This window comes from Olea europaea, chromosome 13 (genome assembly GCF_002742605.1).
Source record: "Olea europaea var. sylvestris chromosome 13, O_europaea_v1, whole genome shotgun sequence".
NCBI lineage: Eukaryota > Viridiplantae > Streptophyta > Magnoliopsida > Lamiales > Oleaceae > Olea > Olea europaea.
In genome coordinates, this window is record NC_036249.1 from 15,039,774 (window position 1) to 15,056,687 (window position 16,914).

Sequence of the window (16,914 nt, forward strand, 5' to 3'; positions counted from 1 at the left end):
CTTTTTAATCACTTATGCTTCACATTAAAGAAGTCATTAATTTTTAAAAAGAATCTTTATCAGTAAAGAATATACTGTGCTACAAAAAATAGACATGATCCACGCATTTACGTGCCAACTAACTACATGATATTCTTTATTCTTTAGCCAAATTTCTTACTCATTCTGTCCCAATTATATATATATATATATATCGAATGGGAAGTGTTTCCCACAGACGGCGCCAATCTGTTGACCTAAAAAATTGGTCCTTCCACGTGGCCAACTGAGAGCTACTCCACGTATTCCTCCCTGTGCACAATCAGCGAGCAGTCAAACGCACACGGTCGGGATCAGCAGGGGTGGTGGCGGCCGTATACACTCCGACGGTCAAGTCAGGTTCAGGTGATCGGAACAGTACCCAGGGGTTGTGCCTAATAATAAAGGGGAGGAGAATATATATATATATATATATATATATATATATATGCTTGTTTCATTTTTACACGGATTAAAAAGTCTTTTTTAATGTCATTGAAAAATTAATTTTTGTCAAAATATTTTTTAATTTACATCTATTTAATTTTTAGTACATAGTAATAAGTTATTGTTAGAATTAGCAAAAAATTTGAAGAATAAGAAATGAGAGTTGTTTCATGTTTTCAAGAAGTGAAAAATTTGTATATTTGGATGATTTCAAGAAATTTGTATATTAAGTGGAGAAAATTAAATAAGGATATATTGGTAAATGAATAAAACAAAATATTCTAAATTAAGAAACATGTCTATATATTTGGGACAAAAAAAAAAAGAAAATTCAGCCTATATAATCGGGACTGGAGTAAATTGTTGCTGTGTTTTCTCCAATTGCAGTTTTATCCCCACATTTGCTTCATCTTCCATTTGCTCAGTTTATTATCTAAATTGTAATTTAAATCATATATTGAGATATCTGCTTCAATCTTCCATGTTTTTTTCACTTCTAAATTTTGACCCAAAAAAGGCCATTAATTTATGAATAGTTTTCCTTCCATTTTACCCCACAACAACTGAACCCGCCACGAAACCCCCCACGCTCCCTCGGCAGTTGCATAAACCACTGCCACGAGCTTGGCGAGAACCTATACATACAATATATGTTCACACATACATGAACTGATCAAATTCAAAACTGCAGTGAAGAGATTGAGTGATTGATCTGATTGGAATTGATTAAGGGGTGTTTTCTGGTTCATGGAAAATGGAGAACATAGACAACTTGCCAACCATGGATCTGATGCGCTCCGAGAAGATGACGTTTGTACAACTCATTATCCCTGTCGAGTCGGCTCTCCGCGCGGTATCTTACCTCGGGCAACTCGGTCTCCTTCAATTTCGCGACGTATGATCGGATCTATCTATTTGTATGATTCAGTAATTGTTCACATGAATTAAATTTAATTTTAGTGTTCGGATCGATTGTTGTGTCAGTAGTTATAGAGAGTGGAGGCTGGAAATAAATAGTATTGGATTTTGCTAGGATTCTTGCGAATAGAAGCTAGTATCTGCCTGCAGAGTGAAATGAAGACATAATTTGCTGTTTTGTGCTCCAAGGCTTTTATATGATGGTTATAATTGTTTTTGATTTGATGTCCATCAGAGTCTTTTACCTTTATTCATTTGATGGAATGATATATTTTTCTATTTGAATTGGGTTTATTTTTATGTTAATGATGTGAATGATAACTTGAACGTTATCTGAAAATTAGTTTAAATGTAACTTGTCATAGTTTTGGCTTATTTGTCTCTGATGGCACAGAATTAGGATATTAGAACTGGAATAATCGGAAGCTCATAAAATCTCAAGTCTGAGCCTCAAGCCCGCAATGCAGATCATATTGTGCAAAAATGACTTTAAAACCATCACACTTGTGTTTTATTGAACACCTGCTTTAAATTGAATGTAATAGACAAGAAAGAGAAACAAAAAGAGATTTACTCAAGTGTGGCCAATCTTGTTGCCCATTGCATCTTTTTTAAGGTCCTAGGGTCTTTGAAGAATTTTATATCGAAATGTCTAATTCAGAATGTTCTAAAGAAAAGATGATTAAAGACAATAAATGTTTTGTTTCAGTAAAAAATGTGTACTCTTGGTTCTTCTGTATTCTCTGATTAAGACATTCTGAAAATCTTTATCCTTATAAGATTGGATAAATGATGTCTCTGATCTTGCAGTTGATTTTAAATTCTGCTTTGTCCTAATATTGATCAAAGGACTCACTGTATGGTTTTGATTGGCAGTTAAATGATGGTAAGAGCCCTTTCCAACGAACATTTGTTAATCAGGTATCTATTGTTGTCTGTTTAATGAGTCTAAATTGTATTTGTTTCTTCTACATGTTCAATCATACACTTCGAAAGAAAATCTAGTTGTTGTTTGATTATTATTATTATTATTTTTTTTTTTTTTTGGCATTTGTTTCCATATTCCCCCAATATATTTGTTGTCTGTTGAAATTTAGAGAATGGTACCTTGGGCTAATTTGCCCTATCTGAAAATTCATCAGCGTTTGCTGAAAACTGTCCCTTCTCCTTGTTGGTTGGACGGGGTGTATGATGGTAATTAGATAGGGCAAATCTGTGGCTACAAATTCTTCTATTTCCATTTTTTCTTTTTAAAGCAATATTGAAGTTCTATGTGTTCTTTGGAGACTTAACATAATTTACGAGCATGAGTTTAGTGCTTGATAAGTGAAATTCTTTTCATGCAGTTGATTGTTTGATATCATTTTAGGGGTTGAAAAATGATAGTTTGAAAAGTGAATGTGTCATTCTCATGTGTGAATTTGGTGCCTAATGTATGTGCCTCTCAACTTCTCTTTCCTATTACAAGAAATGTTTGTGGATTCATATTGAAAATTATCTAGATATTACATATAGCTAAAAATGAGCAAACCTTACTTTTTTATATATGATGTGATCTCCACTGCACATTATGGGTTAGTAAGTAAGGCTTTAATGTTTTTGTTCTGTAAGTGATCAATGGTTCTGTCTAAAGATATTCTCTGCTTCAAGTCTTTCTCGTTCTTTTGATTTATTTTTGGTAAATTATTCTCAGGTAAAAAGATGTGCTGAGATGTCAAGAAAACTACGATTCTTCAAAGATCAGATAAATAAAGCTGGGCTAGTGCCTTCCCCTCACCCTGCATCTGAACCTGATATTGTGTTAGAAGAATTGGAGGTCTTTTTCTTTCCGATGGGCTTCAATTGTTTCCATATGAACATTTTTTCTTCCTTCCACCTGGATGCCCTTTCATGGTGAAGGCAATCAGACTGCTGCAAAATGACCATTTCTATGTTAGAAATTCCGTTTCTTTTTTACTGGTTGAATCTAATTAGGGATGTTCTTTTCCTTTAATTTAATTTTAGATTCAACTTGCGGAGCACGAGCATGAGCTTATTGAAATGAATTCCAACAGCGAGAAACTGCGGCAAACCTATAATGAGCTTCTAGAGTTCAAGATGGTTTTACAGAAGGTAATTTGACATACGCCTGTTTATTTTTGCTTTTTCTTTATTTCCTTTGCATGTACAAAACCCTCAAGTTAATGTGAGGACTTGTCTAGGAACCTCTGTTTTTGCATATCAAAATTACTTAAATCTAGTAAGTTTTGGGAGAGATTTTTTGGTGAGGTCTTTGCAGTCAGAGGCAGGTAAGGAGAAAAATATTGCATGAAACACAAGGAAGATCGGTGTGCTTACTTTGTATGCCTGGTACTAAATTTTTATGGAAATTTCAGAAAAGCCTTAATAGTTCCTATAGCTCTGTAGATCCAGCGGGGGGCTTCAGAAATTTTTGTTAAAACTTAGTCATGCATAATATACCTTCTGTATTTTCAGAAAGTGTTAATGTATGCTTTACAATGGAATCGATGCCAAGGGGAAATTACTGCATTGTCCTTTTATGAAATTACTCATCATTTTCATGTTATTGTGTTTTGAGCTGTCATGGATAATTACAGGCTGGCGATTTCCTTGTGTCAAGTGGGAATCACGCTGCAGCCCAGGAGACAGAATTAAGTGAAAATGTATATACCAATAATGGGTATGCAGATGCAGCATCGCTTCTGGAAGAGGTAACATTTTATATGATTTTTGTCTCTGAAATGGTATTGCACTTGATAAATGATCTCCGTTGTTTTATTTGTATAATGTTTTCAATGGCAGGAAATACAACCTGGCCTATCGAATCAATCTGGCGTAAGATTTATAAGTGGCATTATCTGTAAATCTAATATTCTTAGATTCGAAAGGATGCTATTTCGTGCTACAAGGGGAAATATGCTTTTCAATCAGGCACCAGCTGATGATCAAATCGTGGATCCTGCATCAAATGAAATGGTGATTTTTTGCTTCAATTCTCTTTCCAGATCCACTTATCTAATATTATTTTTAATTACAATTCCAAACCACAATCCAAATTTTTAAAGAGGGAGATTTGCCACTGAAGATCAAAAGAGAAGGGAATCAATTTATCATAATCAACCCTTCCAAAATTGTTTTCACTTGTTAAATTATATGATGGTGCTGTATTTTGCATTGTATCCTTGCTGATGAATAGCTATGAAGTCTTTTAGAGAATTGACCTGTGGCTGTTGCTTCTGCAGGTTGAGAAAATTGTTTTTGTTGTATTCTTCTCTGGTGAGCAGGCGAGGACAAAAATTCTTAAAATTTGTGAATCGTTTGGTGCGAATTGCTATCCTGTTCCTGAGGACTTAACCAAACGGAGCCAAATAACCCGAGAAGTATGTTTCTACAGTTATCACTTGCACACTCTGATGCTCTGGGAAAAGATTCAGATCTACTTGTCTGTATTATTTTAGTTATTCCTCACTGGTTGAGTTTTGTCTCGTTATTATGACAGGATGTAGGAAAAAGGCTTCATTTTTCACTGTCATTTGATGTTACATGAACTAAGAACTATCTAGCAAAGGCATTGAACCTCTTTTTGAAATCCATTAACCTTGAACCGACATACTAGTATCAAATTCTTTAATGTGCATTAAACTCAATATTATCCCGTCAATGTGCATTACCCTTGAAACTAGCATTATTATGTTAAAATATCTTGTGCTCCTAGGATGTACTATCTTCACTTTTTCGATGCCATACTAGGTGCATTCATATAATAAAATTTCTCGTTCTCAGGTATTGTCACGTTTGTCTGAGTTAGAGGCCACCCTTGAGGCTGGCCTACGTCATCGGGACAAGGCTCTTACCTCCATTGGTTTTCACCTTTCAAAGTGGACGAACATGGTAGTATACACCTGTCAAAATTTTCTGCTTCTCAAACTAAAATCACGATATCTATAGATACGATCTGAGATGAAAACTCTTGAAACTTATTTCATTTCCTTAACTCCTTTTTAGGTTAGAAGGGAAAAGGCTGTGTATGACACATTAAATATGCTGAATTTTGATGTCACAAAGAAGTGTCTGGTCGGTGAGGGTTGGTGCCTGATTTTTGCAAAAACTAGGGTAATTTGACTTTCTATTTATTTTTTTATCGTTTCGGGGTTGGATAGTTGTCATCACTGTATTATATTGGTTGAGGGATAATATCTTCAATATTACAGATTCAAGAAACCCTGCAACGTGCAACATTTGACAGTAACTCTCAAGTGGGTATAATATTTCACGTAATGGATGCAGTCGAGTCACCTCCGACATACTTTAGAATCAACCATTTCACAGGTGCATATCAAGAAATTGTTGATGCATATGGGTAAGTCAAAAATGCTTTGCCGTATTTTGGACTTCAAAATCTTCTCCTTAACTGTGGTTTGTTTTGATATTTTCTTCTTGTCAATTTTACACACAATGTGTTAAAATTTTAAGAAGTATCTCAGTTCATTATGCCTTGCCTTTGCTTATATTTTGTGGTACTATTGCAATATAGTTTCTCTTGCTTGTTAAGTCAGTGAATTTTTTCAAAAAGGGGAAAATGGAGGAAGTTAAATTTAGCTGCATGTTGAAGTTTTATGAACAATGAAATTCATGTTTACGTTTGTCGATCCGTTAGTATCAATAATGCTTCTTTTTGCCACTTCTCTAGATTGTCTGACAAAAGGAAAAAAATAATAATAAGGAAGGATTTGTTTTCTGGGCATTAATATTACCCCTGTTTCATTCTGAATAAATGAAGCCTCAGTCTCTTGTCAGGTGTCTCTAGTAGACTGGTAATTGCTGTTTATCAAGAAAGCAATATTTTTTGTTAATAGAGAGGATATTGTTGAGCATTAGCCACCCAACCTGCGCTCATGTCCCAGTTGGTGAGTTCATCTTTAGTTAGGTCCCAATTTTCCATACCGCTAGAATTGATTCTGCAGACGGGAGTGCTGATCAGGTCTCTACTTGAAGCTGCCAAGTTTTTCATCATACAATGTTTTGCCACAGTCTGCACTTTCTTTTTGCAGCAATAAAATTCTTGGTTTCGTCTTGTCCTCTAAGTAAGATGTCAGACTCTATTGCCGTTGGATCAAACCTGCAACCTTAGGAGTCCATTTCCATGCCTTGACCACCAGATCACCTGTGCTTCTTGTTAAAAAAAAATTTCCAAAAGTTTGTTTAGTGACTTTATGCCGGGGTTGTTCCCAAAAAGCTATAAAAATTGTTGCGAAAAATACTATCATTCACTAAAAATATGTGAATTAGTGAACCTGCTATTCCACCTGGATTACAAATATGTGACTGAAGTTGAGATGACGACATGCCTCTTTAGTGAAATTGTCAGGTTTTTATTGAACTTGTGACAATTCTACGATTGTGGTTGATGTGATTTATTGTTTTGACATTAGACATTTTCTTTACGCAACAAATATATTTAGAGGGTGTTTGGTAAGGATTAAAATTAGATTTTTTAATAGATTGTGATAGAAGTTTTTGAAATGTATAGTTGAAAAGTTGTGGGACCCATGAAAGATGTGGTTAATAACGATTGTTTGACTTTGACTTAGATTAAAATCGAATTCTAATCCATACCAAACATGCTCTTAGTAAACATCCTTTTAATAGAAGTAATATTTTACGCATAACTAAACAAAGGAATGATGCAACAATAAAAATTTTGGCAGTGTCGCTAAGTATCAGGAGGCAAATCCTGCAGTTTATACTATCATTACATTTCCATTTCTTTTTGCCGTGATGTTTGGGGATTGGGGCCATGGTATATGCTTGTTAGTGGGAGCCTTAGTCCTTATAGCCCGGGAGAAAAAGCTCAGTTCTCAGGTATGTTATCTGTTTATAATATAGTTGCTTAAAAAGCTTTGTTTTTCCATAAAAATATAATGGTTTTGTTTATCTATGGCAGGTTTGTTAATAATGGATCTGAACATTTTATCTGCTGATCTTCTTTTATTTTTAGAGTTGCCTGATATTGATATTTTAGTAAAAACAATGTCCTATTATATGGGTTGAATTTAAGGTAGTTGTGTTTGATGTTAATATGTGCACTTGAGTATGTTACGTAGTTTATTATTTTCTTATGACATACAAATCTTGGATGTGCAAGGTGGTAAAAAGATTAGTGTCTACCCTTGTTTCCTCTTATTCATAATGTAATTCATGGAATTGTACCAGTTCTGCTCTAATAGACAGTTTATTTCTGAGGTAGCTGGAAGCAGAGGGTCAGATGCAATTTGACGGGGTAGAAGGAAATTTCAAATATTTAATTATTTTGGCCACGATACTCTACAGTAACTAGCCTAAGGAAATTATCAAGTGGCTTTTAAGAGAGAGATTTTATACCATAGTGCATTTGTGATAGAACTAGTAAAAGTTTCCTCATCATGTAAAGAAATCCTATGATCATTAACTAATAAATAGGAAAAGTTTGTCAGTGGTGGGATGTTGTCGTCCATTCAGCCATAGCTCATGTTCTTAGATCAATGTGATGTGAACAGACTACAGTAACTGTTTCCTCTGAGGTAGAACAAGTAAAATTTTCCTCATCATGTAAAGAAATACTGAAATCATTAACTGATGCATAGGAAAAGTTTGTTGGTGGGGGGTTTGTGGAGTTTTCAATTCAGACGTTGATCATTTTCTTAGATATATGTGACGTGAACAAACCATGTAAACTATTTCCCGTATGTGCTAAAACTTATTATTAGGTCCTTCAATTTGGTAGGATTAGCTGCCTTGCAAAGTCAGTTGTAGAAGCTAATTTAACCAGGAAATTTAAGTGCTTAAGGTAAGCAACGTAAACTACAAAAGAAAAATATGGAAGCAAGCCAAATTAATGCCCCAATCTTATATTGTTATTTCATAATTTCTTTCGGATAACATTACTTAGCTAGTGCTGCTGGTTCTTGTGGTAAGAACAAATCAATTGGTCGAGAAAGGGGTCCCTCTCACTGAGTTCTTTCTTTCTCTTTGTTCTACCTTCGTCCACTGCTCTCCTCTTTTATCCCGTAAGCCTCATTTGATTGATTACACATATAATGAAGTAGACTGACCGTCTCGGATCTCAATGTCTATTATTGTTATCTTCACTAACCCCTAATTTTCCTGGAAATAATTATGCACATGTTAGTTATTGTTTCTCTCTTACTCACTATCTGCTTTATTTATAATGTGTGATATAATATTTTGTTTCCCCCCAGAAACTTGGCAGCTTTATGGAGATGCTATTTGGTGGCCGTTATATTCTCCTTTTGATGTCTCTGTTTTCAATTTACTGTGGCTTGATATACAATGAATTCTTCTCTGTTCCCTTCCACATATTTGGTAACTCTGCCTACAAATGCCGAGATGCCACGTGCAGGTAATGTGAGTCGGTGTCCTTTTGAATCTTGCGGCACTTTCTTTTTGGTGGGCATTTGATTTGAGCATCAAAAGGGGGGGGGAAACAAATGAATAGTGAGAAAAGAACAGATATAAAACATGTTTGGCAAAGCTTGAATTATAGTGTAAGCTGATCAAACATACTTTTTTCCACACACTTTGTAGGATCTACATCTTATAATCACTTAAAAGCACTACCAAACAAACACCTGAGACTGCAAAAGGAGAGTAAGGGTAGAACTGGGTAAATACATTCAGTAATTGAAAAATAGTTGCAAAATACATACAGTACTTGAAATGTACTTACGAAATAAATTTAGTATATTTGAATCATCTTCCTCCTACTCGTACTTCTACAGTAGTATACTTGGCATTTGCTGAGTAATTGTTCGAGGGCATGTTGTATTCTTGAAATCTTAACTGAACATGAGCAAGTTGAATTAGGTACTTGAAGTTTATCAACCCGAATTTGGCTTTCTAAGAAATAGATGATCTCTAAGATGCTTTTATTTTAACCCAATCTTAGACAAGATTATTCAGCCGGCTGCTCAGCCTTCTAATAATTTCATAAGTTTCCATTTTCTTTCCCGCCTTTCCGTTTCATCTAGACCATCAGCAAGTTTGTGAAGGTTCCTTTGTTGTACAATTATGTATATATTTTAAATTTCCTCATTTATTTTTGTGAATCATGCTCTCATACTGTTACTGTCTGTTGACCTTGACAGTGATGCTTATTCAGTTGGTTTAATCAAATATCGAGATGCATACCCGTTTGGTGTCGATCCAAGTTGGCGTGGAAGTCGTTCTGAGTTGCCTTTCTTGAATTCGCTCAAGATGAAAATGTCTATTTTGTTAGGGGTGGTACAGATGAACCTAGGAATCATACTAAGTTATTTCAATGCACGTTACTTTGGCAACTCACTCGATATTAAGTGTGTTTTCTTTCCTTTTCTTTTCCCATTTTTTTAATTGTTTGAAATCCAGTGTAAGGGATATCCTGTGCTTTATTCTTAGGTATCAGTTTGTGCCACAGATGATCTTTCTTAACAGCCTTTTTGGATATCTTTCTCTTCTCATCATTATCAAATGGTGTACTGGTTCTCAAGCAGACCTGTACCACGTGATGATTTACATGTTCTTAAGTCCTTTTGAGGATCTGCGTGATAATCAACTATTCTGGGGTCAGAGTGTACTTCAGGCATGATATCTATTTTATGTTGTATATTTTGTTATCATGAACTTAGATGATTTTCAGCCTTGATTGTTCATTGAAAGTTTTGCAGGTCATATTGTTATTTTTGGCAGTTATTGCTGTTCCCTGGATGCTCTTCCCCAAACCTTTTATTTTGAAGAGACTCCACACCGAGGTAATGTCTATTTCCCATGTGTTGATTTTTTGACTGGATTCAACTAGAATCTTTCTTACTCTCATTTTATCCATCAAAGTAAAGGGACACAAAACTTCTCTTCTTGTTTAAGCCTCAGTATTTCTTGTTTCTCTACCCTTCCAAAAATACACATCACTTCCTCTGTTAAGAACTTTTACTGCCTTTTCGAGTGTTTCTTTTCCTCTGTACAATTGTGGTCAGTTTTTCTCTTCCTCTCTGTACGATTATGGTTTCTTTTTCCTTTTTCCTGTATAAAGAAATAATTATTGTTAATATTAGTACGATCAGTTCCTTTTGCACAAATGTTTCAATATATAACTCCGTTTCCGTCCTTTTTCCTGAAATTTTGGCCTAAACTATTCTTTCCCATATATCATAGATCTATGTAGGTGCCTTTTTAAGTAACCCATCTCAGGAAACCATGGATCTAAATCTCACTTTGGAGGTGTATACCTGTGTGCATTAACCTACAGCAAACCAATTTTTGTCTGGTTTGAAAGTTAGACAATATTTTTCGTTCTTTTACTTGTAAATGTTTTGCTAACAGTTTATTTTTTGTGTCATATACATGTTTTCGCAAGAATGTATATTATCTATGACTCATGAGATACATTTGTAATATGTTATTGAAGATAAAGGAAATGAAAGAGTGGTGCTGAATCAAAGTATCATCTTATACTGTTTCTGCATCTTGTTGAAGTTTTCATCTCATGTGGATTTATCAAAACTGCTTTGATGAAGTTAATCATCATACGCTCGCTGGTTTGGTGGATTCTAATACTGAAAGTATGAAATTTTAAAGAGCTTGCATGTCTACGTTTTCCTGAGAAACAAAAGAAATGCATGTAATTAGTAGATGATGGCTCTCAGTAGTCTTAATAATATAGTTTGCAAGTTGAATTTCAGTTTGTACTTCTGTATTATACCAGTATTAGAATCAGTGGTTGACTCTGCCATTTTCTTTTGCTTATCTAAGAGATTTCAAGGTCGGACGTACGGAATTCTTGGAACTTCTGACATGTATATTGAGGAGGAACCTGACTCTGCAAGGCAACCAAACCTTGATGAGTTCAATTTTAGTGAGGTGTTTGTGCATCAGATGATACACGCTATCGAGTTTGTACTGGGTGCAGTTTCAAATACTGCATCATATCTTCGGCTGTGGGCTTTGAGGTAGGGTAATTTTCAAATATATCATTCAGCGTATTTTTCATTTTCAAATTTGTTCATTTTGTAATTATTATCCTTGTTTTATTGCAGTTTGGCCCACTCAGAATTATCAACTGTTTTTTATGAAAAAGTTCTCCTCCTTGCCTGGGGGTACGTTCTTACTTTGATCTCTCTTGTGCATGCTGTTCCTTGTCAATTTAGCTTACCATCCTGCTGACTTTTACATGGCATTTGAGGCCCATCAGCATAATTTTATTTTTTTCCCTATAAGTTATACTTGATGTGTCAATTACCAAGCCGCCCCAGAATTCAGTGTCATGCCTAGCTGATTATTTATAACTCAAGTATTTTGGTTTATTGCAAATTTGCTGTCACCTTAGTTATTCGCCGCGGTATATTTTTATGGGCTAGGTGTTAGGAGACAGCACGTAATCTTACTCAAATAGGAAGTGATTCCAAGCATTTTCCTTTTGTGCTTTCAAATGATCAATGTTTGTACTTGTACGATGTAAATATATTCCTGTGTCTTGATGACAATGCTTCAAACAGTAATGCGCTTATCTATATGAAAAAGGAAACAATGGAGCGTAGGTGGAAGTGAGATAATCCGGCCTCTAGCTCATTATACTCTCATTTTCTTCCTATGCTCAACTGCAAGAACTTTACACCTGTCTTTGTTGATGAATACAGGTACGACAATATCGTCATACGATTGATTGGTCTGGCAGTTTTTGCTTTTGCTACAGCTTTTATACTACTAATGATGGAAAGTCTAAGTGCTTTCCTGCATGCATTACGTCTCCATTGGGTCGAATTTCAGAACAAGTTCTACAATGGCGATGGCTATAAATTTAGGCCTTTCTCCTTTACCTTGTTAACAGATGACGAAGACTAGTTTCTTTTGGTTTTCCTGAAGTTTTGCAAAAGTAGGACAGGGAGAACAATATTTTGGTGGCAATTAGAAATTCTTATGCTTCTTCCCTTTAACATGGAATTGTAAAATCCTGGGTGAAGATTGTTTAGATGCAATGGTATAAAAAGGGAGCTTGTAATTCTTTTTATCATATGTCAAATCTCTATTAGGATTAAGGAATTGTAAATTTGGTAACCAACTAAACAATGTAGTTTTTTGATAGGTTATGTTGGACATTATTCTTTTTGTAACAATACTTCCGAAAGTAGTTGAACTCAATTCTTAATTCATAAATTGATCTAACTATGCAGTTTGACATTACAAGCTGTACCAAAGTGCTCTTTTTTGGGTTCTGAATTCAAGCTGTTTAATGTTGTAATTTGATACACAATACAGAATACCAATCAACATGGATTAAGGTATACTCATTCAATTGCTTCAATTCCTTTCCAGCTTTATCGAAAGGAGTTTGTCGCATTCCTATTCTGTTTTTGCTTTAGGACAAGTAGCTCAGTTGTCTTAATCCAGCGATGAGAATTCTTACGCTTGGAGAACTGCTCAGTCCAGTTGCTTTGTTGCTCAATCCATTTCTTCTTCTCAGGGTTGGCAACTTGGCGAGTTTGGGGCAGGATGGGCTCCTTCATCCCGTCTTGTACACATCCCGTTACCCGTTTAAGATGGGGCAAGGGCGGGTGACCCGTTATCGTACTTTTTTTTTCCAGTGAGATAATAATATAATTATTAAATTTTTTAATTAATTTATTTATTTTAAAAGTTAAATTATTCGAACAAATTTGGTAAATTGAGGGTTTTATAGTTTATTATATTCTTTAGATAATTTTAGAAGTCATCTTTTATTAGAATTAATAAAATTTCGTGAAGTTTTTTCATTTAAAGTATTGATTATTATTATTATTAAGCGGGTCTGGAGCGAAGCAGGGCAGGGCTCCTGCTACTCATATCGGCCACGTACCCACCTTGGGACAGAATTCCTCGTCTTGTACCCAACTCGATTACCAAATTAAGTGAGTAATCTCTGCCTCGTTCAGGGCGAGACCCCTGGTGGGTATCGGGTTGGATAGGTATTTTTGTCATCCTTGCTTCTTCTCTCCTCTTCTTTTTGAGCTCTCTATACTCCTCTCCTCTCGACTCCACTCAGATAGTTGAGTTGTGTTTTCTAAGTGTACTATACTAGTGCAAAAATCTCATGTTTGTTCATTTAGTTTATAATTTTAAAGGTATTTGATAATGCAAACTTAAAGACTAGGGGTTATAAATAAGGGTCAGGCTCCCGATCTTTCAATTAGTATGACTTAAGAGTCTTTAAATCTATTAAAATTTGTGAATTGTGATTAAAATTGGAGGACAAAATTGTCAAATTACTTAGCGTACAACTTTAAAATCATAAGTGATTTTAACCATATGCATTGACAATTTATGAGATTTATAAGTGTGTATTCAATTGGGACTTTTAAAGAATTTTGGAGATTTTTTCAAGTGGGTGACTTTTGTAGACTCCGTGAAATTTTAAGTGATTTCTATGGATTTGGTAGGAATTAGTAAAAGTGTTTACTGAATTTGTGGAGACTTTTACTAGAGACTTTTAAAGACTTTTGAAAACTTTTTATTTTTTTTAAAAGAAAATATTAAACATATATAATGTAATATGTTTAACAACTTCTTATATATTCAAATCGTCAACAACTCATATAATTGAAAATGTAAAGTAATAAATTGTATTTTCCATGTCAATTTTTTCCCCAACAAAAAAAAAAAAAGAAGATTTTTGCCTAACATAAAATACTTTTTCATCTTATATCAAGTATATATATCAAACATTTCCAACATAATTCCACATGTCCGCTGCTAGAGAATACCTCTATGTCCGGTGTGAATGGGTGGTTTCAAGGGATCAGAATTAGGATTCATGGAATAACCTGGGTAGGGATGGGTGAAATACGGGTCCAAATTCGGGTTAGGGTATTAAGGGCAGAGGGTGTTGCATTTCAGGCCAACCGTTGAAAATTTGGAAAGAATTCATGTTTTTCTATGGGTATATTGAATTGGTTCATAAATCAAAAACTCTCTAGAATCATCTTATTCGACTTTGCAATTTTGGAGATGGGTTATTCATAAATCAAACAAAAACTCATAGAGGGAGAGATAGAGATGTATAAAGCTCGATTATTACCTGATTGAAGGAGATGGAAGAGAAAACTCTAGAAGGAAAAAGAACAGGTTGGCTTCTATGAGAAATCTCTCAATGGATGAGAGATTTTCTTGTGAGAATTGTATGTACATTTTCTATCAAAAAGTCTCTGAAAATCTAATAAATTATAAATTCTCCAAAAGTCTTTCTCAATTGAATACCACGAAACTTGTAGAGACTTTTAAAAAGTTTTAATTGAATATCCCGAAACTTATAGACTTTTTAAAAAATTTTAAAAGTCTCTATTGAATACACTTAGACTTTTAGAGAGTCTTTAGAAATCTCAATTGAATATACCGAAACTTTTCAAATCTCCCAAAGTCTTTAAAAGTCTCAATTGAATACACTCCCTTAAATGTTACATATTTAAATAAGTTGGAGATATATATTAAACTTAATAAGTATTTTTTTTAAATTCTAAATAGTTCAATGAAAATCGCTATCATTATCAGGGTAATTGAAAATTCGCACTCCTCCGTCCGAAATTGGCTCGTGTCAACATTACATTATTTATTGATTGCAATTCGCAAAGGGAAAAATAAAAAGAAATAAAAAAACTTATTCGATACACATTACAGATGGAACGGTGGGTTCCATATCATATGACGTCAATCACCTTTATCACATGACATTTCCTTATAACGAGAGGAATTAGTGGCCAACAGCCGATTGACCCGGCCAGTTTTTCAAAGAGGCCTTTGACCAATTAAAAAAAAGCAAAATGTTTAAAATATTGAAAATCAAGAGAAATCCAAATTTACCCTTACTATTTAAAGAAGAAAGAGAATATAGTAAGGAAAGAGAAAAATTACTGTAGCACTGATAAAAAAGGAAAAATAGACGACCCATATTTAAAGTTTTTATGTTGATTTTTGGAAAAATGCATGATTTTTGGGTAAGGATAATAGTTTTGGTGGAGGAAAATGGAGTAGAGATCGCCGAAAATGGAGTTTTCCGACGATCTCCACAAAGGAGACGTAAGCCCAGCTGATTGGACCGATTAGGCATGCCCAGATTCACCCAGACGGCCTGGGCCGTCTGGGCGCCCAGTTGACTGGGCCGTCTGAGCCAGTCAACTGTGCCCAGACGACCCAGTCAACTGGGTCGCCTGGGCGCCCAATTGACTGGGCTGCCTAGCGCCCAGACGGCCCAGTCATCTGGGCCGACCGCCAGAGGCCCAGATTTTTTTTAAATTGCTTATTTATTTATTTCCTTTAATTTTTTAAGTTAACTATTTATTTTAATTACTTATATTGTGCTGTATAATATTTAATTATTTCTTTGAAATGCTTAATATAAATGTTTTATTATTTATCTAAATATTTATTATTTGCCAATTTAGTTTTAATTACTTATTTTATGTTAAGTAATAGTAAAAAAATTAAAAGATATAATTAAATATTAAATAAGTAATATACATAAAGAACTTAAATAAATATTTAAACATCTGTAAAATTAAAATATCAATCAAATTAAATTTCTGCAAATCAATTAAAATAAATTTGTAAATATTAAATAAGCAATATGCATAAAGAATTAAAAAATGTATTTAAACATTAATTAAAAATAAATAATTAAATTAAGTGTTAGTAAAATAATTAGAATAAGCAATTAAAATATTAAATAAATGATGAAAATAAGTGTTAGTAAAAAAAAATTAAACGAAATAATTAAATATTAAATAAGTAATATACATAAAGAATTTGAATAAATATTTAAACATTCATAAACTAATAAAAATAAGCAATTAAATTAGAAAATTAAAATATCAATCAAATTAATTATTTGCAAAGCATTTAAATAAATATCAATAAAGAATTTAAATAAATATTTAATCATTTTTAATTTTTTAATATTGAATTTAATTGTTTATAAATATTTCATGAATTATGTAAATTGTTTATTTTAGTAAAATAATTAATTGTTTTTTATTTCATTTTATTTAAAATATAAATAATGAAATAAATATAATAAACAATTGAATATTCAATAAACAATTCAAATAAATGAGAAATTAATATAAATAATTAAATGAAGTAAATAAATATGAAATAAACTATTAAAATAAGTAATTAAATATTAAACAAACAATATGTACCAATTAAAGTAATTAATGAGATATTTAAATAAATATTAAATTAAATATTTAATAAGTAATTTAATAAATCAAATAATACTTTAATTGTTTATGTATATTATTTGTTTAATATATAATTATTCATTTTATACTTTATTTGTTTATTTAAATATTTCACGAATTATGTTAATTATTTATGTATATTGTTTATTTAAATAAAAAATAAATAACTAATTGAAATAAATTAAATAAATATTAATAAAATAATTAAAATAAGGAATTGAAATAATAAATAACTAATTGAAATAAATTAAAATAATATTAATAAAATAATTAAAATAATGAATTGAAATAA

At 33.1% G+C, this 16,914-nt stretch overlaps 1 protein-coding gene across 2 annotated transcripts; it reads left to right on the forward strand.

Annotated features, from left to right (window-relative positions):
* Positions 1 to 930: 930 nt before the first annotated feature.
* LOC111407701 (V-type proton ATPase subunit a1-like) lies at positions 931 to 12,576 on the forward strand. Of its 2 annotated transcripts, none has more exons than XM_023037337.1 (18): positions 931 to 1,360; positions 2,260 to 2,304; positions 3,077 to 3,199; positions 3,388 to 3,495; positions 3,981 to 4,094; positions 4,186 to 4,359; positions 4,626 to 4,763; positions 5,167 to 5,274; positions 5,389 to 5,496; positions 5,595 to 5,743; positions 7,092 to 7,245; positions 8,622 to 8,782; positions 9,528 to 9,734; positions 9,817 to 10,000; positions 10,086 to 10,169; positions 11,167 to 11,363; positions 11,451 to 11,510; positions 12,051 to 12,576. In XM_023037337.1, exons 1-18 carry the CDS (start codon positions 1,220 to 1,222, stop codon positions 12,253 to 12,255), a joined length of 2,460 nt encoding a protein of 819 aa, XP_022893105.1. In that variant the 5' UTR covers positions 931 to 1,219; the 3' UTR covers positions 12,256 to 12,576. The 2 variants fall into 2 exon arrangements, with proteins under 2 accessions (XP_022893105.1, XP_022893106.1); XM_023037338.1 differs by having other exon boundaries at positions 1,250 to 1,382.
* Positions 12,577 to 16,914: the final 4,338 nt, after the last annotated feature.

What these genes read in the sequence shown, in the direction of transcription:
- LOC111407701 (XM_023037337.1), top strand. Translation starts at nt 1,220, where the DNA reads ATGGAGAACATAGACAACTTGCCAACCATGGATCTGATGCGCTCCGAG. An exon ending in TCAAGATGGTTTTACAGAAG is followed by an intron (nt 3,496 to 3,980) that starts GTAATTTGACAT and finishes GGATAATTACAG; the next exon opens with GCTGGCGATTTCCTTGTGTC. An exon ending in TGAAGAGACTCCACACCGAG is followed by an intron (nt 10,170 to 11,166) that starts GTAATGTCTATT and finishes TGCTTATCTAAG; the next exon opens with AGATTTCAAGGTCGGACGTA.